Source organism: Mustelus asterias, chromosome 7 (assembly GCF_964213995.1).
Source record: "Mustelus asterias chromosome 7, sMusAst1.hap1.1, whole genome shotgun sequence".
Classification (NCBI taxonomy): Eukaryota; Metazoa; Chordata; class Chondrichthyes; order Carcharhiniformes; family Triakidae; genus Mustelus; species Mustelus asterias.
This window is the reverse complement of record NC_135807.1, coordinates 32,273,527-32,298,404: the sequence shown is the minus strand read 5'-3', so window position 1 is coordinate 32,298,404 and position 24,878 is coordinate 32,273,527. Positions and strand designations below refer to the sequence as shown.

Genomic DNA, 24,878 nt, shown 5'->3' with positions numbered 1-24,878 from the left:
GGGGGTGTAGGCCTCGAGATTACGGAAGGCCACCTCTAACGAGCCAGTAAGCACCACAGTCTTTTGTAGGTCCAGCCCACCCTGTTACAGCAGTCGTTGTCGGATATAGTTTGACCTGATTTCCGTGACATAGGCATCTCTGATTAAGTCTTCCGTGTTTTGGGCGGCTGTTACGGCCTTGCAGTTGCAGGCCCTGCCAAGTGCTTGCAACGCACGCAGGAATTGGTCGCCCGATTCTCCTAGCTGTTGTCTGCGAGTAGCCAGAAGAAGTCTGGCGTAGATTGCATTAGACTTTGTTGTACTGGCCTTTTAAAAGTTCGATCGCATCTTCGTAAGTTTCAGCGTCTCTAATCATCGAGAATACTTGATCGCTTACCTGGGCGTGGAGCACGTGTAGCTTGTCGGTTTCGGTCCGGACGATGGAGGCGGAGGCGGTGAGGAAAGTTTCAAAACATCGCAGCCAGTGATTGAAGCTGTTCGATGCTCCAACGGCATGAGGATCCAATTCTAATCTATCGGGTTTTAGTATCTGCTCCATCCCAAAACTTTTTGCGAATAAAATTGATGCACTATCAATCAAGCAAAGACTAGTTTGTATGCAAGAACAAAATAGGCTTTTATTCGCAAAAGACTTGGAGCACACCCATGCTGATGAATTGGTCCAGAGACTGAGGCAGGGGGGTGGGGAGCAGTCACCTTTATACCGTGACCAGGGGGGGAGGAGTCTCAGGCAGGGCCGGCAGGGGCATGTCCAGATATGTCACACACACGCAGGCAATAAGCTTAACAGTGGTTTACCACACCAAGTTTCTGCAACCTCTCCTCATGGCTAATGCCCTCATCAAGCAACATCCAAGTAAATCTGTCCTGGACTCTATCCTTCTGGTCGTGTGGCGATCAGAATTGAACACTATATTCCAACTGCGGCCTAACTAAGGTTCTATAAAGCTGCAACATGACTTGCCAATTTTTAAACTCAATACCCCAGCCGATGAAGGCAAGCATGCCATATGCCTTCTTGACTACCTTCTCCACCTGTGTTGCCACTTTCAATGACCTGTGTACCTGTACATCCAGATCCCTCTGCCTATCAATACTCTTAAAGGCTCTGTCATTTACTGTATATTTCCCATCTGTATTAGACCTTCCAAAATGCATTACCTCACATTTGTCTAGATTAAACTCAATCTGCCATCTCTCCACCCAAATCTCCAATCGATCTATATCCTGCTGTACCCTCTGCTGGACCTCGTCGCTATCCGCAAATACACAAACCTTTGTGTCGTCTGTCCACAAACTTAGTAATCAAACCAGTTACATTTTCCTCCAAATCATTTATATATAACGAACAGCAAAGGTCCCAGCACTGATCCCTGAGGAACGCCACTAGTCACAGCCCTCCATTCAGAAATGCACTCTTCCACTGCTACTCTGTCTTCTATGACCAAGCCAGTTCTGTATCTATCTTGCCAGTTCACCTCTGGTCCTGTGCGATCTGCACCAGTCTGCCATGAGGGACCTTGTCAAAGGCCTTACTGAAGTCGATGTAGACAACATCCACTGCCCTACCCTCATCAACCATCTTCATCACTTCCTTGAAAAACTCGATCAAGTTAGTGAGACACTATCTCCTCTTCATAAAACCATGTTGCCTCTCACTAATACGTCCACTTATTTCCAAGTGGGAATAAATCCTGTTCTGAAGAATTCTCTCCAATAATTTCCCTACCACTGCCGTAAGGCTCACTGGCCTGCACCTACCTGGATTATCCTTGCTACCCTTCTTGAACAAAGGAACAACATTGGCTATTCGCCAATCCTCTGGGACCTCCGCTGTAGCCTGTGAGGGTACAACGATTTCTCTCAAGGCCCCAGCAATTTCCTCCCTTGCCTCTGTCAATATTCTGGGGTATATCCCATCAGGCCGTGGGGACCTGTCTACCTTTAATGTTTTTCAAGACTCCCAATACCTCCTTTCTGATCTCAACATGACCCAAACTATCTACATACCCTTCCCCAGACTCATCATCCACCAGGTGAATACTGACACAAAGTACTCATTTAGTACCTTTCCACTGGTTCCACGCATAGATTCCCTCCCTTGTCCTTGAATGAGCCAGCCCACTCTGACTACCCACTTGCTCTTTATGTGTATAAAAGGCCTTGGGATTTGTCTTAATCTTGCTGGCCAGTGACTTTTTGTGACCCCTTTTAGCCCTCTTAACTCCTTGCTTAAGTTTCTTTCTACTTTCCTTGTATTCCACACGTGCTTCGTGTGTTCCTTGACAAATGCTTCCTTTTTCTTTTTTGACTAGGCTCTCAATATCTCTCGTTATCCAAGATTCCTGAAACTTCCTGAACTTATCCTTCATCCTTACAGGAATGTGCCGGTCCTGAATTCCTATCAACTTGCACTTGAAAGCCTCCCACATGCCAGATGTTGATTTGCCCTCAAACATCAGCCCCCAATCTACATTCTTCAGTTCCTGCCTAATATTGTTGTAATTAGCCTTCTCCCAATTTAACACTTTCACCTGAGGACTACACTTTATCCATCAGCACCTTAAATTGAAGAATTGTGATCACTATTCCCGAACTGCTCCCCTACTGAAACGTCAACCACCTGGCTGGGTTCATTCCCCAATACTAGGTCCAATACGGCCCCTTCTCTAGTTGGGCTATCTGCTTACTGTTTCAAGAAGCCCTCCTGGATGCGCAAAGAACAAAGAACAGTACAGCACAGGAAACAGGCCCTTCGGCCCTCCAAGCCTGTGCCGCTCCTTGGTCCAACTAGACCAATCGTTTGTATCCCTCCATTCCCAGACTGCTCATGTGACTATCCAGGTAAGTCTTAAACGATGTCAGCGTGCCTGCCTCCACCACCCTACTTGGCAGCGCATTCCAGGCCCCCACCACCCTCTGTGTAAAAAAAACGTCCCTCTGATGTCTGAGTTATACTTCGCCCCTCTCAGCTTGAGCCCGTGACCTCTCGTGATCGTCACCTCCGACCTGGGAAAAAGCTTCCCACTGTTCACCCTATCTATACCCTCCATAATCTTGTACACCTCTATTAGATCTCCCCTCATTCTCCGTCTTTCCAAGGAGAACAACCCCAGTCTACCCAATCTCTCCTCATAGCTAAGACCCTCCATACCAGGCAACATCCTGGTAAACCTTCTCTGCACTCTCTCTAACGCCTCCACGTCCTTCTGGTAGTGCGGCGACCAGAACTGGACGCAGTACTCCAAATGTGGCCTAACCAGCGTTCTATATAGCTGCATCATCAGACTCCAGCTTTTATACTCTATACCCCGTCCTATAAAGGCACGCATACCATATGCTCGTAGTCGATCCCTAGTTTACGATGAGTATATGATGTTTATTTGGTTGATATAATTATTTCCAGAATTTTTCCTGATAAAGAATGGAGAACTTCAGCCAAACATTTCAAATGCTCATCAGGAATTCTCAACTAAATGCTATTCACTAACTCTGGGGAAGTTCTGTGGTGTATGTTTGTCACTTTGTTCTGTTTTTGTTAGTGAAGAAATATGTGATATTCCTTTTGATTTTTTTGACTGAGGGATCAGCATTTTCCATGACACTGGAAGAACTCTCTTTTTTTACATATTGCCAAATGATCTTTTACATCTACCTCAGCAGGTTGTAAAGAGTGGGAGGTTTTTATAAGTTGGCTAAGTTTTAATCTATCTCTTTCAATTCAAGGTAAAGTGGATCATGTGATCTGCTAATAGCTTTACCCAGCAACAAGCCGGTGTGACCTGGTTATACCATGGGAGCAGGGGACCTAGATTAAGTCTTACTGAAAATCAGGTGCCAGGTTTAACACCTGAACAAAGAGCTACTGGATTTGCCATAGGTAGTCATGATGTGGAGATGCCGGCGTTGGACTGGGGTAAACACAGTAAGAAGTCGAACAACACCAGGTTAAAGTCCAACAGGTTTATTTGGTAGCAAATGCCACTAGCTTTCGGAGCGTGCTGCTCCTTCGTCAGGTGGAGTGGGAGATCTGCTCACAAACAGGGCATACAGAGACACAAAATCAATTTACAGAATAATGATTGGAATGCGATTCTTTACAGCTAATCAAGTCTTAAAGGTACAGACAATGTGAGTGGAGTGAGCATTAAGCACAGGTTAAAGAGATGTGCATTGTCTCCAGACAGGACGGCGAGTGAGATTTTGCAAGTCCAGGCAAGTTGTGGGGTTTACAGATAGTGTGACATGAACCCAAGATCCAAGTTGAGGCCGTCCTCGTGTGCGGAACTTGGTTATCAGTTTCTGCTCAGCGACTCTGCGTTGTCGTGTGTTGTGAAGGCCGCCTCGGAGAACATTTACCCGAAGATCAGAGGCTGAATGCCCATGACCGCTGAAGTGTTCCCCAACAGGAAGAGAACAGTCTTGCCTGGTGATTGTCGAGCGGTGTTCATTCACCCGTTGTCGTAGCATCTGCATGGTTTCCCCAATGTACCATGCCTCGGGACATCCTTTCCTGCAGCGTATCAGGTAGACAACGTTGGCCGAGTTGCAAGAGTATGTACTGTGTACCTGGTGGATGGTGTTCTCACGTGAGATGATGGCATCCGTGTCGATGATCCGGCACGTCTTGTAGAGGTTGCTGTGGCAGGGTTGTGTGGTATTGTGGTCACTGTTCTCCTGAAGGCTGGGTAGTTTGCTGCGGACAATGGTCTGTTTGAAGTTGTGCGGTTGTTTGAAGGCGAGAAATGGGGGTGTGGGGATGGCCTTGGCGAGATGTTAGTCTTCATCAATGACATGTTGAAGGCTCTGGAGGAGATGTCGTAGCTTCTCCGCTCCGGGGAAGTACTGGACGATGAAGGGTACTCTGTCCACCGTGTCCCGTGTTTGTCTTCTGAGGAGGTCGGTGCGGTTTTTCGCTGTGGCGGGTTGGAACTGTTGATATGGCGCTCGACTCATCGATCGACAGTTCCGACGCGCCACAGCGAAAAACTGCACCGACCTCCTCGGAAGACAAACACGGGACACGGTGGACAGAGTATCCTTCATCGTCCAGTACTTCTCCAGAGCGGAGAAGCTACGACATCTCCTCCAGAGCCTTAAACATGTCATTGATGAAGACTAACATCTCGCCAAGGCCATCCCCACACCCCCATTTCTTGCCTTCAAACAACCGCACAACCCCAAACAGACCATTGTCCGCAGCAAACTAACCAGCCTTCAGGAGAACAGTGACCACGACACCACACAACCCTGCCACAGCAACCTCTGCAAGACGTGCCGGATCATCGACACGGATGCCATCATCTCACGTGAGAACACCATCCACCAGTTACACGGTACATACTCTTGCAACTCTGCCAACGTTGTCGACCTGATACGCTGCAGGAAAGGATGTCCTGAGGCATGGTACATTGAGGAAACCATGCAGTCGCTACGACAACGGATGAATGAACACCGCTCGACAATCACCAGGCAAGAGTGTTCACTTCCTGTTGGGCAGCACTTCAGCAGTCACGGGCATTCAGACTCTGATCTTCGGGTAAGCGTTCTCCAAGGCGGCCTTCACAACACACGACAACGCAGAGTCGCTGGGCAGAAACTGATGGCCAAGTTCTGCACACATGAGGATGGCCTCAACTTGGATCTTGGGTTCATGTCACACTATCTACCTGTAACCCTCACAACTTGCCTGGAGTTGCAAAATCTCACTAGCTGTCCTGTCTGGAGACTATACACATCTCTTTAACTTGTGCTTAATGCTCTCTCCACTCACATTGTCTGTACCTTTAAGACTTGGTTAGCTGTAAAGAATCGCATTCCAATCATTATTCTGTAAATTGAGTTTGTGTCTCTGTGCCCTGTTTGTGAGCAGGTCTCCCACTCACCTGACGAAGGAGCAGCGCTCCGAAAGCTAGTGGCATTTGCTACCAAATAAACCTGTTGGACTTTAACCTGGTGTTTGGTAGACTTCTTTCTTTGCCATGGGTAGCCATACAGACTCTCCCCAAGGTCTCGGAGTCTCTGTCAGAGAGAGGGGGCTAAATAAGCTGCATGGAAAAAGCAGTGAACTTGGGGTTGGGAATAAAATGCTGGTGAAAACTCATTCTCCATTTGAAAAGATAGTCTTTAAATTTGTACAAAAACCAAGAAATCGTTAGTGGGTGCCTTGTTTTCTGGAAGTCAATGAGTGAAGCGTCTTTTAAAAGGAATCTGGAAGATTTGTGCTGGTGTAATGGAGAAAAGAGCCTGTGGGAATGCTGGGAAATATAACTTTCAGCAGAAAGGGGCGGCACAGTAGCACACTGGTTAGCACTGCTGCTTCACAGCTCCAGGGACCTGGGTTCGATTCCCGGCTTGGGTCACTGTCTGTGTGGAGTTTGCACATTCTCCTCGTGTCTGCGTGGGTTTCCTCCGGGTGCTCCGGTTTCCTCCCACAGTCCAAAGATGTGCAGGTTAGGTTGATTGGCCATGCTAAAATTGCCCCGTAGTGTCCTGAGATGCGTAGGTTAGAGGGATTAGTGGGTAAAATGTGTGGGGGTGGGGCCTGGGTGGGATTGTGGTCGGTGCAGACTCGATGGGCTGAGTGGCCTCTTTCTGTGCTGTAGGGTTTCTATGATTTCTATGAAATGTAGGGTGGAATTTGGCACTTGATAAATTGATATTCCATTTTGGAATTTCATTATGCACAGGCCTGTATCAGACTTATCGCCTGTCGGTCATGAGCTGATTTGTCCGCCTACTGACTGGCTCAAAGGTCCAGGTGCCATGTTTAAATTCCGTGCATCACACTCTCCAGCCCACCTGTCATCAGGATACTGCGAAAGATGTTGTCCAGCCAGAAGCAAAAAGCTACCGGGCTGAAGAAGAAACAGCACCCCAGCTCAGCCTCCAGATCCTCGGTCTTGATCAGTGTAGTCTGGGCGCAAAGGCAGGTCTTCTGCCCAGGAATAGCTCCAAGGTTCATCTGAATGTTCCTCCTTCGGCCTGGGAAGCTGTCACCCAGAAGGTCAGCTGCACCTGTGCCAAAAGCACCACAGTGCAGTAAGGGGATGAATGGTCTCATCCAATTCACTGGGCTAAGTCAGCTCCCTCCAATATCAAATTGTCGCAATGGCATCATGTAATCACATATCTTGCCCGTCCATTAGCAGGGATATCAGCACTCCTCTCATGAAGACTTTCACATCACCACTATCCCATCTATCATGTTGCTCACACTCCATTTTCTGCCCCCACCCCCTGAGATGGACTCACCACACACAGGGGACATGCATCTCACCCAACCTCTTCTCCGTCCCCTCTTTTCACTATAAAAAGTCTCACAACACCAGATTAAAGTCCAAACAGGTTTATTTGGAATCACAAACTTTCAGAGCGCTGCTCCTTCTTCAGGTGAGTGGGGGTAGGTTCACAAACACAGCATATATAGGCAGACATACTTGCAAGATAATTACAGATTGGAATGTGAAGAATGATTGGAATGTGAGTCTTTACAGGTACAAACTGTGTGCGTGGAGAGAAGGATAATCACAGGTTAAAGAGGTATGAATTGACTCAAGCCAGGACAGTTAGTAGGATTTTGCAAACCCAGCAATGTAACTCTAGCGGCATATGGGTTATCTCAGTGTTAGTACCCCAACTCAAGACATGTGCTTTTGAATGAGATTCATAAGTCGATCCTCATTTCAGTCACGGCAGTGTTTATATCATTGGATGGTGTTGGAAGTGTCCTGCTTTGTCTTAAATCATTGTCATTCCTCAGTGGATTTTAACATTAATAGAGTGAGCACATTTAACAGGGCATCACTGACCAAAGTGGAGATCTCCTAGCTAGTTGAGACCAGAGTGCACAAGTGTGAATGCAGGATTCATTCTCTGAGCAGATGTTTAGATGACATGGAATGACTTTGAGGGCGAGGGGAGATGAGTCCATAATATCACGTAACTTTACTCTTTCTTGAACCTGTTGACAATTAAAGACTCACGGGCATGTCTTCCTTCCTCCATGGTTTCAGCACCCTCATACTATCCCTCAGCAGTCCACTGGGCTTCCTAGACCTCTGCATCTTCATATTCTGAAGAGCTCTCGCTCTCCAGTTCACTCTCTGGCAAGGGCCAACTGCTTTGAATAGCCAGATTGTAACGGGCACAACACACACATCGTACAGGAAACCCTCTCCAGAGAGTGTTATAGTCAGTTACCTGAGCAATACAAGCATCTGAAGTGCATTTTCATAAGACCTATGGTCTGCTCTATAAGGGAGTGTGTGGAGCTGTGTGCAGCATTATACCTCTCCTAAGCACGAAAGTGAAGCACTGGAGTCATCAGCCAGTGTCCCAAAGCAACCGTCCCTGCAGACGTTCTGGCCCCTCGAAGATCCCAAGCGTCTGAGTGGCTGAAGATGTAAGAGCCATGGCAACTCCTGGGGTACTGTGCACATGTGCAGGGTGTGTTTGCAATGGTCACACATTAACTGCACTTTAATGGAATGGTAGCCCTTGCAGTTAATAAACATTACGGGTTTCTACCATGGAGACAGTATAGCCACATGGGTGTAGCCTATTGCACCCTGAACTTTTGGGAAGCCTAAGATGGCTGCAAAGCCAATGAGTCTTTTGAGTCTGTATCTTCATCCAAAGCAAACCTGACATAATGATGGACCTTCCTGTATGCATCAATGTGTTGCAAACTGAGAGATGCCACACAGGTTCTCAGATCCCTGGAAAGATCCAGAGACACAGAAATTCAGTGCAACACGTCACCTTCAAAGAGCTACTGGCAGCAGGGAGGCTTCCAAACCCATGTGACATCAGGTCTTCACAAATAATGTAACACGTGATGTGTGAGGTCTCTGGCTAATGCAGGTGTGCTCGGCACTGCTTCTTGTTCATTTGTAAGTAGGATACTCCAACGGTAAACCCTTCATGTAGCGAGTTGCCTTTCTCTGCTTGGATCTCTCCTCCACCCTTCTGTTCATGCTGTAGCTTCCCTTGGCTATAACGCCAGGTGGTGCTTTTTGCTGGAGCTCTGTGTGGTGACACCTCCCAGTCCTTTGCCGCCTTCATTGAATGAGGACTCTGAGAAACACTGCATTGAGCCCTGAGCTCAATGAGCATTGAAGGTGCTGCACTCGCAATGTCAGGGACATGGGTTCAATTCCAGCCTTGGCTGACGGTCTGTTAGGAGTTTGCACTTGTTGGTCTACATGTTGTGCTCCAGGCCATAGGTAGGGCTTGAGCTGACAAACTGTCAGTATACTGAGTTTTTCAACCTAAACTAAGCTCACCTTATTTTGAAAACAACGCATATCTAAATAAATCTTTAAAGATCACTTGCTGAAAAACCATGACGTTATAGTCCTCACACCAGCTAAACTGAGTAATGTTTGCTAATTGAAGGTGGGTTGGTAATTCTAAATTCACTTGCTACTGTAGCTCAGAATGAGCAGATTCTTTCAACTAATCCATATGGACAAGGTTGCAAAGAGCCGTGTTCTAATTACTTCTGGTCCTTTATCTTTGAGTTATTAGTTAGAAATTGTGCATGGAAATAAGACAGCATTTGAAGTTAACTTCTTAAGAGCAAAGTAGTGTGGATGCTAGAAATCTGAAATAAAAACAAAATATTCAAAATACTCAGGAGGCCTGGAGTATTTGGAGAGAAAGAGAGTTCCAGTCAGTGACCCTTCGTCATAAACGGTAACTCTTGTTTCTCTCTGTTTGCTTGAGTATTTCTACCACCTTGTTTTTATTTCAACTTTTTGGAACTAATTTAGTGCTAGCAAACGCTTCTCGGCCTTTTGGCTAAGATCAAGTGTAGTATGGAGAGGATGCTGCACTTGGTTGAGGTCATTAGGTTACATTGAAGCTTCATATGTTTCATATGAAGCAATTTTTAAAAGCGGCATCTCGGCCTTTTGGCTAAGATGCAAATGAGCCCAAGTCTTGGAGGAGGAACCTCCCCCTTCTCCAATCAGCTTGGCTCATGTAGATCGGGCCCAGGACAGGGTGGTTTGGTCGCTTGCCCTGTCTTGTCAGCCTGGATCGGAAATGTCTCAACTTGTTGAGACTCTGAATTGGATTTGATTTGATTGAATTGGAAAAGTAAAAAATAACTTTTTTGTTCCTTTTTCGGATGTTAATGGAAATGCACTGTTAACCCAGCATTTTCCAGTTTTATTTCAGTATGCATTTCAACAGTTAGCATGCAGTAGGTTATCTTTGCCTCTCCACATTTGATGGCCTGTTTTGTAAATCAGTTTTGTTTATGTAGGTAATCATATGGCGTTGGGCCCTGCAGCAGAGGAAGTCGCCACTTTCTATGCCAAGATGCTGGATCATGAGTACACTACAAAGGAAGTCTTCAGACAAAACTACTTTCGTGACTGGCGGAAGGTGTGTGTTACTTTACTTTTTTAATTGAGAAAGCTAGATGAACGGTCAAATCCAAAGCTGAAGAGCAGATTACAAGATGGTGACAATCTTACTAAATATTGATTAGGTGATGCAGAGCATAGTCTTTCAATCCACGGGCATAAGGTCCGAGGGAGACCAAGATATTTGCAGTTTTTGAGTCCTGAGGAAAAATTAGTTTCCATAGTTTTAAAATTCATTGACAATCGTAGTTTCCTTTAAAATATCAGCATTTTTGTTCGATCAGGATGAATGCATTTGATCAAAAAACTGCAAATGTGACTTCAAACCTGAAAATCCTATTAAGTCTGTCAGCATCAGTAGAGAAAAGAAAATTACCATTACAGATTTAGAAACTTAATTAAAACTTAAGAGGAATCATGCACAGTTCCATTTATAACCTATCTTTACTGCTGCAGGTGTTAGTCCCCAAGTTATGTGATTTTTCTTTTCTTTTGCCTTTCCTTAAAGGTTCCAGTGTTGCTGATGGAGAAACTAATCACGATGATTTGGGAATAGCAATTGAGCAGACTTAGTGGTCTGCGTGTTTGTCATTTTAATATGTTTTTATTCCACAAATGGCATTTGCCATATTGTGAAATTCTTGTGTAATTCAGCTACTGAGTTTGCCTGTTTATAATAGTCACTGCACTTCAAAAGTAATTATTGATTTATAAGGTGCTACGCACATGCATGTTACAACTTTTTCTGTTCCGTCATGCTTGGTACAGTTTTGCATAAGTTCTGATGTGTTAAAACTGAAGGTTTGTAAGCTGCTCAGAATGGTAAATTCTGTGTTACTGTAAATGAAACCCATTCACTGCTGTGGCTTTCCCCTCGAGTACAGGAAATGAACAAGGAAGAAAAAATAATAATCACTGACCTAGATAAATGTGATTTTTCACAACTGCATAAATACTTCACTGAAAAAGCAGAGGCCAGGAAAGCATTGCCCAAGGAAGAGAAACAGGTGAGAAAATATTTTAAGTGGAAGATTATATTTCACACTCTGCTGTGAGTTTCGTCCGGGTGCTCCGGTTTCCTCCCACAGCCTGAAAGACATGCTGATTAGATGCACTGACCCGAACAGGTGCTGGAGTGTGGTGACTAGGGCAATTTCACGGTAACTTCATTGCAGTGTCAATGTAAGCCTTAATTGTAACTAATAAATTAACTTTAACTTTGATAATGCTTAGGTATAATCTAACAGATTTTGGCAGCTCACCCAAATGACCATTCTTCACTTACAAGTCTAGATAGTGAATTCAGGCAAGCTATTTAAGCAGGCAGTCGAGCCCAAATATTTCCTTTCTTTAGATATGGAAATTGTACCATGGGGTTGGAGGTAAACCACCTTTGTTCAGGAAGGGAGAGAAAGTTAAAATGAGTAATGAGACCAGTCACTCTGACATCAGTTGTTGGTTATGGGGAGAATGTTTGTAAGACTTGGTATATCAAAGATCCAGCCATTTTGCCTAACATTATGAACCTCTATGGAGATTTAGCTTCCTACTTCCATAGTAGTCCAAGAGATTATTGATCAGCCAACTTGGTGCATTAAAAGTAAAGCCACGTAGTCCCAGAAGACCACAGGCTGCTCTCCCCTTTTTGAGGGAGAAAGCTGACTGGTGGTGATTTTAACTTGAGGATCACCACACCTCAGGACAAGGTTTAGAAAGACTTCATGAGTTACCTCAGCCGGTACGGGAATTGAACCCATACTGTTGGCATTGCTTCGCATCACAAACCAGCTGTCGTACTAACTGAGCTAACCGACCCCCACTGCATTAATAAGACCCATGGGATAACCTGGCATGTAAAACTGGATTTCCTTCGATTTTAGTACCAGATAATTGTATAATGGATAAATGTTTTTGCTTAGATTAGAAAGAAAAATCTACTTGTACTCTATCCTAATAAACTGAGATTTTGGTTTGTTAATATTAGTACTCCTATGCATAAATCAGATGCCTGAAGCATATTCTATTTCCAGAAATGTGGCATAATTTATAACAATGTGGAATTGGACCAAACACCAGAACGTGTCATGTTCTCGACCTAGTTAGGTGTGTCAGTTGCATGCAGTAGTAGGGAGCATATAATTGGCCTCAGCACTCCAAGAGTAGGGAAAACAAATTAATGCAGCTTGCTCACTCCTGATAAATTTGCAGCAAAAGTCATTTGATAGTTAATAGTGAACTTGGAAAATAAAGGATTGGGCTTGTCCCTGAGAGTGAATAGGCTGACGCCATTCATTGTCAAAGTTCATATTTAAGGAATGACTACTTGGCTGAGGTGCCAGTAGGCTGTTATTGTCCATGGGTCTTTCTATACCTCTCTCGTAAGTGATGGGCAGAGTATGAGTAAGATATCCAACAAATACAATGAAATTAAGCTAAAATTTAAGTCAACTTATTGACTCGTATAAGGAATTGATTAGGAGGTCTCAAGATAGAAATGGAGACTTTGTTGGAAGAACTTCCTAACAGTAATACATTTGTCTTCAGCTTGAATTTGTGCCCCTTTTCCTGTTGAAATTTGGCTTGAAATAGTGTTCTAAATTTAAATGATCCCATCAGCTCTTTGCTAATGTTAAAATGTAACCATTGTTTGGATGCCAGTGAACTAGTTTTTTCTGGAAGTGCAATTTGGGTCTGTGGGCCCAGTATCATCCTTGATGTGTACTAGTCTCGTACATATTTATAACTATATCATAGAATCTTTTAAAAATATAATGCTAGAAAAGTCTAAAGCCCAGGCAGCATCCTGGAAATTGTAAGTGCTTTTGTGGAAATTGCTGATGCTTCCCTCAAAACGTTCAATTCTGAAATTATCCTCTTGGTTTGGAAAAATGATGTCACTCTACTATCTAAAAGATGGGAAAATAATTACGGACCTTTATCAGTCTAAAATCTAACAATCTGTTACAAAGATCAGAGGGCCTGATCCTTGGGTAAATATAGAAAATTCTAGTCTTTTGCGACTTTTTGTGTTTTCACATTCCGTTGTACACCATATAGCGTGAGCAATGTTCACTTATCTATGCTTGTTTGCAAATGCACAAATCTGGTTTGAGTCTCAATGTAATTTTATAGCTTATTGCAGGTTAATAGATTTTGGGAGAACCAGTAAAGATGAGTTTAAATAACGAGTTTGAGAATAGGAATAGACTGGATATCAAGTGATTTGTCTTGTCTTTTCTGAGTGGTGAAACTCTGCAATACAATGCAGACTAGTGTGGTAGGTGCTCTCGAATATTTTCAATCGGAACTGGACTAGTTCCAGCTGAGGACCGAAACCCCACAATAGAATGCAAGTGTCTTTGTGACCCTTGGTTCATGTGATCTCTCTGAATTGGTTTTAGTGATCTGAATGGGGGGGGGGGTTTAAAAAAAAAAAAATTTTCCAGGACATATTTTACCCCTTGTTGGCCCTGGGTTTTCTCTTTTTCATTGACTGTGATTTTTAAGTAAATTGAAAATAAAACTGCCAGTGCTGGAAATTGGAAACAAATAGCAAAATGGTGGAGTGTACACAGCAGATCCAACAGCTTCAGTGAAAAGAAGCACAAGTTATTGTAGAGTACTGCCACTACCCAAACCAACATTGCCCTCGCATAACTGGAACCGATCTAATTGAATTCCATTTAAAAACATGTTCCTCCACAATTTCTCCATTTGTCAAGTTTTGCAGGAGTGTAACCTCCATGTATGGCAGGTCCTTTCTGTATGAACTAGTCCAAGTCAGCAAGGATTTGTAGTGATAAATCATATCTGCCCAATATTGTTAAAATTTTTGAGTTTGCTATTGTGGTAATAAAGGAAATGCCTATGGATGTTGTTTATTTGGACTTGCAAATGGCATTTACTGAGATACGACCAAAAATAAAAAGTGTATGGAATTGGAGTTGGCTTATTGATGTACTTAAGAAATTTGTCAGGAGGTAGGAGACAGATTAAGATTATAATGGGTATGTACTCCAGTTGTCACAACATTATTAGTGGTGTCATCCACAACTCTATATAATGGGACTGACTTGGATGAAGGAATAGAGAGCTACATAGCCACGTCCGCCATTGACATTAAGTTAAAAATGACACCGGACGAGGCGTAGATGGGAGCAGAAAGTTGTAATTAAAGTTAACAGGCAAAACTATTGAAGATGGAGCTTAATATGGAGAAGCATGAGGTCACCCACGTTAGACTCATGATTGATCAGAGTATTTTCTGAAGTGAGAAATTAGCAACTAGATGAGCCAAAAGGTTTTGGAGTCCATGGACAGAAATCACTAAATCTAGTGGATAATACAGGGAAAAAAATGGCAATAGCGTTTTGGCCTTCATCTGAAGGGGCTGGAATACAATGCTCTGGTTAGACTGCAGCTGGAGTACTGCATTCAATTCTGTTCCTCAAAGTGGATATTTTGAGCTTAGGGGGGATCAGTCTGCTTTCATTGCAGCACTTCATTCTGCCACAGATTTTCCTTTCTCCCTGCCAGAAGGTGCAGGTGAGAGCAGACCCCCTTTGATGTCTTCTGACAGAGATATCAGTTTCACCTGGCGGAGGGAGTCTTCTGCACAGCTGTGCACTCAGCCCCAGTGTATGTATACAGCTTTGATTTGAAATTGCTGTGGCTTCCTAAAGAGCTGAAATCTATTAAACTCTCTCCATTCCAATGGAACACTTCGATCTCTAACAAATTCAATGTGCAGTGCCTTGAAAAAGATTCCATTGACAGCTGAATGGATTTCTGCTCCAGCCACCTGTGTTTATGTTCATTTCCCTTCACGCTTGAATGGATCTCAAGTACCCTATTGATCCTGTCCGCAATGTTGACAAGTTGAAGTCTGTGGTTTTACTGTCTCTTTTACAAACCACAGTCGCTTTGAAGAAATCGCAGGCTGTCAATCGTATGCTGGAGGATGATAGAAAATCTCTGCTGCAGAATGAAGAACTGCATTGATTTAAAAGCCTGTGAGGTGACATGGAGATTAAAGTGACCTGGCCACTTCAGAATTCTCACTAACCTGCATTCAGGGCTGCCTGAAATCACCATGCCAGGATGAGTGGTGAGGTCAACCCCTTGCCCTGCCCCAGCCTGAGCCCATCCAACCCTCAGGACCCCTGAGGGTACCCTTCCTCTGCAACCTGGCAGCAAAGAGGGACAAATTGCCACTGGACTGGCTTCCTTGGGACCCAAGGCACCAAGCCAGGGTGTCAGTGCTAGGGGGCAGTGCACCATGGACACTGCCAAGGCATGTGGTCTGAAGGGGAGTTAAATAGGAGACCTGAGGGGAAAGCGGGCCTGAGATGAGAGAAGGGAAGGGTCGGGTCGTCCTCGTGCTTGTTTGTGGGGGAAGTTGTCTCTGTTTAGTGAAGGGTTGGTGGTACTCCCCCCTGGTCAGTTGGGCGGGGAGGACAATTTCATTTTTTGGCGGGGTGGGGGGGAAGAGGTCTGTCTCTGAGCTCACAGACCAGGCGAAACACTCATTTCCCTGCCGGAGTGGACACTTAGCCCATTTGGCTCTATATCTTTTTGAAAAGATGTGATCTCGCTGATGGTTCTAGGAAAATTAAAAGATTTGATAAGGTAAATGACTAGAAACCAGTTCCTCTAGTGGAGGAATTCCAAAATAAGAGGGCAAAACCTTAAAGTAAGGACATTTTAAGGAATGCTATCAGCAACACTTCTTCCCACACAGGGTAGTGGAAATCGCCTTCCCCAAAAACGTGTTGAGTCTATCAATTGGACATTTCAAAATTGTTATTAATACCATTGAGGAATGTGGAACCAAGGTGGGTGAATGGAGTTGATGCAGATAGGCCATGATCTAATTGATAGAAGAAAACAGGAAGAGAGTAGACTATGCAGCCAATCAAATAGATTATGGCTGATCTGTATCTTGCCCCATTTTCCTGCCTGGTTTCCACATCCCTTTAGACTCCATATTGAAAAGATTCAAGCAGCTGAATGGCCTGTTCTTTTCCGCTGTAGAGAACAGAGAAACTGACATGTTTGGTGTGGACTGAACTCGAGTGGATATTGGACAGAAATGTTTATTTTAATGAAGCCCACAGTGTGAACAGAACATGCCGTGACTCTTCGGTTGCTCTTCCCCCTTTTAAAACTGGGACCAAATGATCAATACTAAAAATTTAGGAATGAGCACTTCCATTGTTATAAAGAGGCAAGTTGGCACTTTAGTTTGAGTTCCTGTTATTAAAGCTGATGTTTTACAGCTGATGAAGAAAAGCATGCCAAATTCATGGTAGATCTAACGGAAGGGATAGAGCAGAAGTTAAATCATCCATACAGATGTAAAAATTCATTTTTAAAAATGAAAAGCAAGTGAAACTGTTCCAAGACCCCAAGTTCTATCAAGCTCTTGGGTTGCAATAGAAATATTATTCATCTTGGCATCCCAGGCCTACAAAACTGACAAATGACAAGGGTTCTTGGTGTAAATATTACCTTATTTGAAAGTGGATTTCTAGAGAGTTGGGGAACATCCATAATCAAACACTCTGAAAATACATGCTGTTTAGTGTCCTATACCAAGAAAGGAAACTCTGAAACGTGTCTATTCACCTATACCCCCCACAGGAGGAAGGAAGAAATTAGATAGGAACAAACTTGGAACTTTTCACTGAAAATCCAGTCTTTTCCTACAGAAGTTAAAGTTAGAGCAAGATGCAATTACCGAGATTTATGGCTACTGTATAATGGATGGACATCGAGAGAGAATTGCCAACTTCAAAATTGAGCCACCGGGGCTGTTCCGTGGTCGTGGCGATCATCCAAAGATGGGAAAACTAAAAAAAAGGATCATGCCTGAAGATGTCATTATCAACTGCAGCAAGTAAGCAGTTTACATGCTGAATGAAGGAAATAACAATAGAGAATTCATGCAACCCTGTCGTTTAGGTCCTGTCTTGTTATTACCTTTCCATTTTGTTTTCCTTCTCTGATTTAATCGTAAATCTGGACCATTTTCTTTCTGCCCCCCCTCCCCATGCATTTATGGTTGAGCTTCTTGTGACAATCACTTCTATTTGAAGAGATTGGCAGGGAACGTTCTCCTGTACTTGCTTTATATGAATGTTAGTCCCCTTCCTTTGTCATTGCAAGGAAAGACTTTGGAACTCGGTCATACATTGGTTGCTTCATTTCAGACTGACAGTTTTCCCAAACTTTCTTGATTCATTTTTGCTCTATTTCTTCCTTGTAGTAAGGTAATTCCACTGACCATGTACACTCAGCTGGACTGATGTTTCCAGCTGAGTGTACGTGGACTGGACGTGAGATGAAGTATCATTATTAAGTTGGCATTTTAATTTAATACCCTTGCAAATGTGAACACAAAGTCAAATTGCTAAGTTTTTGGTGGATCGGGTGATTTGCCAGCTTGAAACTGGATTCCCATTAGTGTAAATGCTGTAATTGGTGGCACAGACGTTTTCAAAACCAATGGCCTGCATAAGTTGTCAGTGCAACCCTGTTCCATAGATCATCAGTTATAATTCTATATCAAAGCAGCCATCCACTAAAAAAATTTTTTGTAGTAAAAGGCTCTCAATTTCACAGAAGTCAGTATATCTTTTAAGTACTAAGTACAATACTTGGAGGGTGCCTTTCTCCTCCCTACGCAATCAGTTTGCTGAGCTGTCATTGAGCAGTCTATCTTGCACATATATAGGGCCCGATTTTACCTTCACGTTGTGCCTGTTTTCGGGCACGAAAATTTGGTAAAGTCAGGCGTAAGGTGAGTAACGCAATCCACGCCCGCCTCAGCGCCGGTTTCCCCTTTACCAAGGCCTGAAAATGGCTGTGTTCAGGACCACGCCCAAAACAGGCGTGACGGCCATTTAAATGCATTTGCATACATTTAAATTGACTTAATGGGCTGCACGTCCAACTTTACCGGCACTTCCCGCTTTCCCACCGCATTCGCCCATCCAGAATCAGCGTGAAACAGACATGCTCCATATAAGTCCAATTCGGGCGCTCCATCAGTGAGGGTTAGTGAGGAGGTAAGTGCCTAGCATCCAACGGTGCTCTGCTTGAGATTGGTGGGTGAGGGGGCTAGGTCGGTCCGCTGCCACTCTGCCTGAGATCAGAGGGGGAGGATTAATCACTGCTTGAGATTGGTGGGGGAAGAAGAGGAGAGGGGCCTGCGATCGGTCTGGGTGGCGGAGGGGGGGATAAGAGGGTCAGTAATGTTGTGGGGGTGGGGCAATGTCTGTGGGTGCCGGGGGAGGCATTATCCGGTCCAGGAGGGATGTGGCAGGGGAACTGCATTCTACCTTTTTTTTTCTGCGTGTGTGCAGTTGGAGGCACATGATTGGAGCTGCAAGGTTCCAGGTGCGTTAAGCTCTGCCCACAGGCTTGTGCAGCATGATTCGGAATCGCTGATATTTTTGCACACAAAGTGCATATGGGGCGGTGCCTCAGAACGTGTCTAAAAATCAGATCTGAAACACTCCCAGTTTCAAGTCCGCCCAGCACTTAGAATCAAAATGGTAAAATAGGGCCCATAATTTGAGCTAGTTTAACCTGTTCAGACTTGTCTGTTTTTCACTTCATTTTTCTAAAATAAGCTTATTATATTCAGGGATTCCAAGATTCCAGAGCCCCCAAAAAATCACCGGTGGAAGGAGGTACGTTTTGATAATAAAGTAACGTGGCTGGCATCGTGGACAGAAAACGTCCAAGGACTACTTAAGTACATCATGCTTAACCCAAGCTCTAAACTTAAGGTATGTATGCTCTGACAGAGGCTGCCTATAATTTTCGTCTTGATTTAATGAATTTAATCTTAATATAAGATTATCACACCTTACTTTACCTTGTTCTTTCTCAGGATCACAAATTTATAGAATTCTTACCTTCACCTTGCCTTCTTGATCTTAGTGGCATGTACACTCTATTTAACTTGGCCTTGTAGGTTGGGACTCTTTTTTTGTGAAAAGGTTTGGAAGAGTTTTGATAGAATTGTTTCAAATTGAAACTTTTGACATGGTGAATGGATGTGGTGAAGTGGCTAATGAGTTAGTACTAGATGGCATAGAATGACTAGGTTAGGATAATTGAGGGTGGTTCAAGAATCCGGTTGCCTGAATAAGAATTGTTTTGGAAATAGAATGCATAATAGCTCTTCAAAAGGAAGGGTGTGCATAAATATCTGAAACAAAGGTCTTGAAAGGGGATTGGAGAATAGAATTAAGCGGATATTTCAGACTGGCTTTTTGTGATATAAAAATCTGATCTGTCATTTTCTATTCAATCTGCTAACAGCCTCAATTATGAAACTTGACGCTGCAGTTTTAAAAAAAACTCGGAGCGTAGCTGAGACACCCTAAATCTCTGGTCAGTGCTGAGCTATCCCTGCTGAAATTGCATGTGCGAACATTTAGTGAGGACCCTTGATCGTATATTGAATGTGTTTGATTATATGTAGGCGAAGGCATTAATTGGGGCAGTACTTGAACATCCACAAAGGGACAGTTACTGAAATCTGTTGTGGTTCAGTCAGGATGTGTATGATTGCAATGTTTCATTCTCTAAATAAATGTAAGACTGAGTAAAGATTGGACCCAGTACCATCTTTCATGAAATGGCGGCCTGGAATAAAACAGATGGGATCAGAATTCAGCTGTGATGTTCCCTTCAAATAAGCTACCATCCATTCATCTCATGGGTACCCCCAGTAATACGTTACTTGGACTGCAAAATTCAATAGAGAAAACTCTCCACGATTTTCTCAGGACAACTATGGATGGGTAATAAATGTAATGTTGTCAGTATCACAGATCCTGAGAATTAATTTAAATAATTTTTATATATAAATAAATTTAATTTAAAGAAGCTAAGATACTTGGTGTGGCAGTAGGTCCTGGATAATGGGAGGATTAGAATCGGTCAGGACTTTTACTCCTGATTTGCTATGCATAAATTTATATAAATGAGCATTTGGATGCCTGAAGATAGTCAGAATGGGGGTTGGACTATGTGAGCCCGTGTGGTAAAATAGAAGACTTTTATTCATATCTAGTCTGCGATCAATGGGTCATGGTACCAGACTGCTGCTTCTATTTAAAAAAAACACTCCAGTCCAAAGAGTTCGAAGCCATCTGTAAACACTTTGCCTGATTTATTTCACTTTAACTATTTGCAAATAGTTAATGTAAACTGGTCCAGTAAAGTTACTCCAGTAGGTATAGCTTACAAATGTTTTAAACAGTGTTGCTCACTTAAGTATGGATGCCCTAATGCAGTTTGTCGGTGTTGGAGTGCAGATCAGCATCTGTGATTCCCGGAGGTGCTGATTTCAGGCATATAGCTGTAAGCATTTGGAGGACATGCATCCCCAAACAGGAAGAGAATGGGGAAATAAATTCAGGAACCAGTAATTCTGAATGAAAATTTCTACTTTTAATAGGACCATTTAGCTTGGTGTATGGAAGTGAAGAGAACCGCATCCCAAATTCCATTCTTTTGCTGCTTCTAATTGCATATCAAGAGCAGGACAGCACTTAATCCCAAATTGTTAATTATACCACAGCTGGTGCAGATGGTGAATGGAGCAGAAGGTCACTCAAGGGTCTGAAATGTACATGTCTCCCAGAATTGCACCATTGTGCTGTTTGATTTTAATTTTTTTCACATTCTTCATATGCAGGTGAACATCACATATTTATCACCCCCTTTGTGGCCAAAACCTTACATTTTAACTTGTCCTAAACAGCGAGAATGGTGCCAAACCTCTATGCCAACTTTTGGGCCATCTTTCACTGCACTCCACTCATCGACAGGAAACACAATTAGTTAGGAAGCTCCTGTGGAGAAAAGAAAAACATTAACACTTCAGGTACAGCCTTCATCAGTGAGTTTGTTGGCTGCGCTCACAGTTAATTCAAGTGACTGATATCTGAGTCATGGCATTTGTTTGTTTCTTTTGTGGGACTGCAATGCATCAGAGGTTGAGTAACTCCAGTACGAATAATGCTCGTGTTACACCTTTATTAATGTCAGTTTTTCTATGACGCACTGCACTACTGATGATTTCTAAAGCATACGGAAAAGAATGCCGGATATAAAGATTCATGTCATTGTGTGAGAGTAAAGATCTTCCCATTTGTCAGATGCTTTTTCTTTTGAGAATTCAAACTACACTCCTATTCTCCTATCTCCAAATTTTAAATTTTTCTTTCCCCTCAGTTGTGAATCCAGACTATTTCTGTGACTTCCTCATCTAACATTGCACTTCGATCCATCATTTTGAGCAAAAACCTAAGATTGATGTGTCTCTTGCTGGGAGCAGTCTAGAACAACGGGTCACAGTCTCAGGGTACGGGATAGACTATGTAGGACTGAGATGAGAAATTTCTTCTTTCAAGAGTGGTGAACCTGTGGAATTCTCTACCATATAAGGCTCTGGAGACGAAGTCACAATGCATTTAAGAACAAACTGGATTTCTAGAAACTAAAGAGGTATGGGGAGAGCACATTGACGGGTAGAGGATCAGCAATGATTACACTGAATGGAGGAACAGGCTTGATGGGCAGAATGGCCTACTACTATTTTATATGCTTGTAAGATGGAAAGACATCAGTTGTTTCCCCTCTTTACAACCCCGGGGTGCTGATACGGATTACAGCATCCTCATAGAATCTTGGTTGAGATTCCACACTAACTTGAGATTGAATTTGGCATTTCTATTTGGTTCAGTTCCACAACTGGAATTGAGATGTGGAGGGTGAAGTACTTTGTGCTGCAGAGTTAAAGAAAATGGGTTCAGTTAAACGGTATGTCCAGTCTTAACTGAAAAATGATTTTATAATGCTATCTATTAATGCTTTCAGGGTGAGAAGGACTGGCAGAAGTATGAAGTAGCCCGCCGCCTGAAAGACAAGATTGATGCAATTCGGAGTCAGTATCGTATTGACTGGAAGTCAAGGGAAATGAAAACACGACAACGAGCAGTGGCACTCTATTTCATTGATAAAGTACAATGTTCTAGTGTTTATACTGTATTTTTTTATACGGTTTGAGGTGAATGAAATCCATGCATGTGAACATTTCATAGCACAATAGACTAAGGAAGGCTGTTTGATCTTTCTTACACAGAGCATGAACAGTGTTCAATGTAAGCGATTAGTTGGGGGGAAAGGTTGGGCCTATGATGTCTCCAAAGGGCTGCCGCCTTGTAGAGCCAGAGGGTATGATTGAAGTATTAAATTAGTGTGTTGCTTCAGTCTTCACAAAAAACGCATAATAATGTGAAGGGTACACCTAAGGAGAAAATAAGTCTGAACAAGATAGTAAATAGAGAAGCCTTACAAAAATATAATAGCTGAAAGAAGGTGAGTCACTTGATCCAAATGAAATATGTTCTGAATGAAAGAAACAAAGGTATAATTAGAATTATTATCTACAACTTAGATCTAGTCTGGGAAATTTGGATGCAGAGGACGAGAGGTTCCAAAGTTATAACTTGGTTCAAGAAAGGGAAGAAGGATAAACAGGAAGTCAGCCTAACATCGATGGCAAGAAAATTATTGGATACCACAATTGGGGCTAAAGCACAGTTTAATCAAAGAGCCAGCAAAAATTTTTTGAAGGCAAATCATCCTCGCTAACTAACTAGCATTGGAAGGGAGGAGGTATTAACGGTTATAGCAGACTTAAAAGTGGATAAATCCCCAGGCCCAGACAAGATGTATCCCAGGCTGCGGTGGGAGACAAGGGAGGAAATTGCAGTGGCTCTGACATTAATTTTCAAATCTTTTCTGGGTACCATTGTTCAAGAAGGGAAGTAGGGATAAGCCAGGTAATTACCTGCCAGGATGTCTAACATCAGTGGTAGGGAAATTGAGGAACAGAACAAATCTCCATTTGAAGGAGGAGGAATAGTCAGCATAGCTTTGTCAGGGAGATCATGTCTAACAAATTTGTTTGAATTTTTTGAGGAGGTGACTAGGTGCATAGATGAGGGCAGTGCATTGGATGTATAGACTTCAAGTAAGGCTTTTGATAAGGTTCCACATGGGAGACTGGTCAAGAAGGAAGACCTCATAGGATCCAGAGAAATTTGGCAAATTGGATCTAATGTTTTTTGTGACTAGAAGCCAGTGTCCAGTAGTGAACCACAGAGATTGGCACTGGGTCCCTTTCTGTTTGTAGTGTACGTTCATGATCTCGACTCACAAGTAGGAAGTATGATCAGTAAGTTTGCAGATGACATGAAAATTGGTGATGTGGTGAATAGCAAAGAGAGAAGCCTTGGATTGCAGGATGATATAGATGGACAGAATAGCAGAACAGTGGCAAATGGAATTTAATCCTGAAAAGTGAGAGGTGGTGCATTTTGGGAGGACTAACGAGGAGCCTTGGAGTCCATAGATCCCTAAAGGCGGCAAGAAAGGTGGATAGGTGATTAAGAAGGCATGTGGGATATTTGCCTCTATTCGCTGAGACATAGAATATAAGAGCAGGGAGGTTATGATGGAGCTGTATAAAACACTCATTAGGCCACAGCTGGAGAACTGTGCGTGCAGCTCTGGTGGTCACATGACCGGGAGGATGCACTAACCCTAATTGCACTAGCAAGGGTGCAGAAGAGATTCACTAGGATCTTGCCTAGGCTGGAGCATTTCAGCTCTGAAGAGAGGCTGGTGAGGTGGGGTTGTTTTCCTTGCTACAGCGAAGGCTGAGGGGAGATCTGATGGAGGTGTACAAAATTGAGGGACGTGAATAGGAAGGAACTTTTCCCCTTAGTAGAGGGGTTAATAACCAGGAGGCATAGATTTAAGGTAAGGGGTAGGAGATCGAGAGGGGATTTGAGGAAACCTTTTTCATCCAGAGGGTGGTGAGAATCCAGAACTCACTGCCTAAAAGAATGATAGAGGTGGGAACCCTCAACATTTCTGACTGTTTGAAATGCTATAGCAGGCAATGGTATGGACCAAGTGCTGGAAAATGGGTATAGAATAGATAGGTGCTTGATGGCCTTCACAGACATGGGCCAAAGGGCCTATTTTTGTGTTGCAAAATTCTGTGACTGACTATGAAAATTTGATTTGAAAGCCTTGAGATAACAATAGAACATTACAGCGCAGTACAGGCCCTTCGGCCCTCGATGTTGCGCCGACCAGTGGAACCAATCGAAAGCCCCTCTAATCTACACTATTCCAATATCATCCATATGTTTATCCAATAACCATTTGAATGCTCTTAATGTAGCCGGGTCCACTACTGCTGCAGGCAGGGCATTCCACGCCCTTACTACTCTCGGAGTAAAGAACCTACCTCTAACATCTGTCCTATATCTCTCACCCCTCAATTTAAAGCTATGTCCCCTCGTGCTAGCCAACACCATCCGAGGAAAAAGGCTCTCACTGTCCACCCTATCTAATCCTCTGATCATCTTGTATGCCTCTATTAAGTCACCTCTTAACCTTCTT

The 24,878-nt window shown here is 43.3% G+C and overlaps 1 protein-coding gene across 6 annotated transcripts in view; it reads left to right on the top strand.

The window, feature by feature from the left end:
* The window catches only part of LOC144495615 (DNA topoisomerase 1-like), a 104,404-nt gene that overhangs the window by 65,382 nt on the left and 14,144 nt on the right, over positions 1-24,878 (top strand). For all 6 annotated transcript variants that reach the window (XM_078215832.1, XM_078215834.1, XM_078215833.1 and 3 more), the window contains 5 exons: positions 10,274-10,395; positions 11,261-11,383; positions 17,087-17,274; positions 19,027-19,171; positions 22,278-22,421. In XM_078215832.1, coding sequence (XP_078071958.1) covers positions 10,274-10,395; positions 11,261-11,383; positions 17,087-17,274; positions 19,027-19,171; positions 22,278-22,421 — 722 coding nt within the window. The remainder of the gene's footprint in view (positions 1-10,273; positions 10,396-11,260; positions 11,384-17,086; positions 17,275-19,026; positions 19,172-22,277; positions 22,422-24,878) is intronic.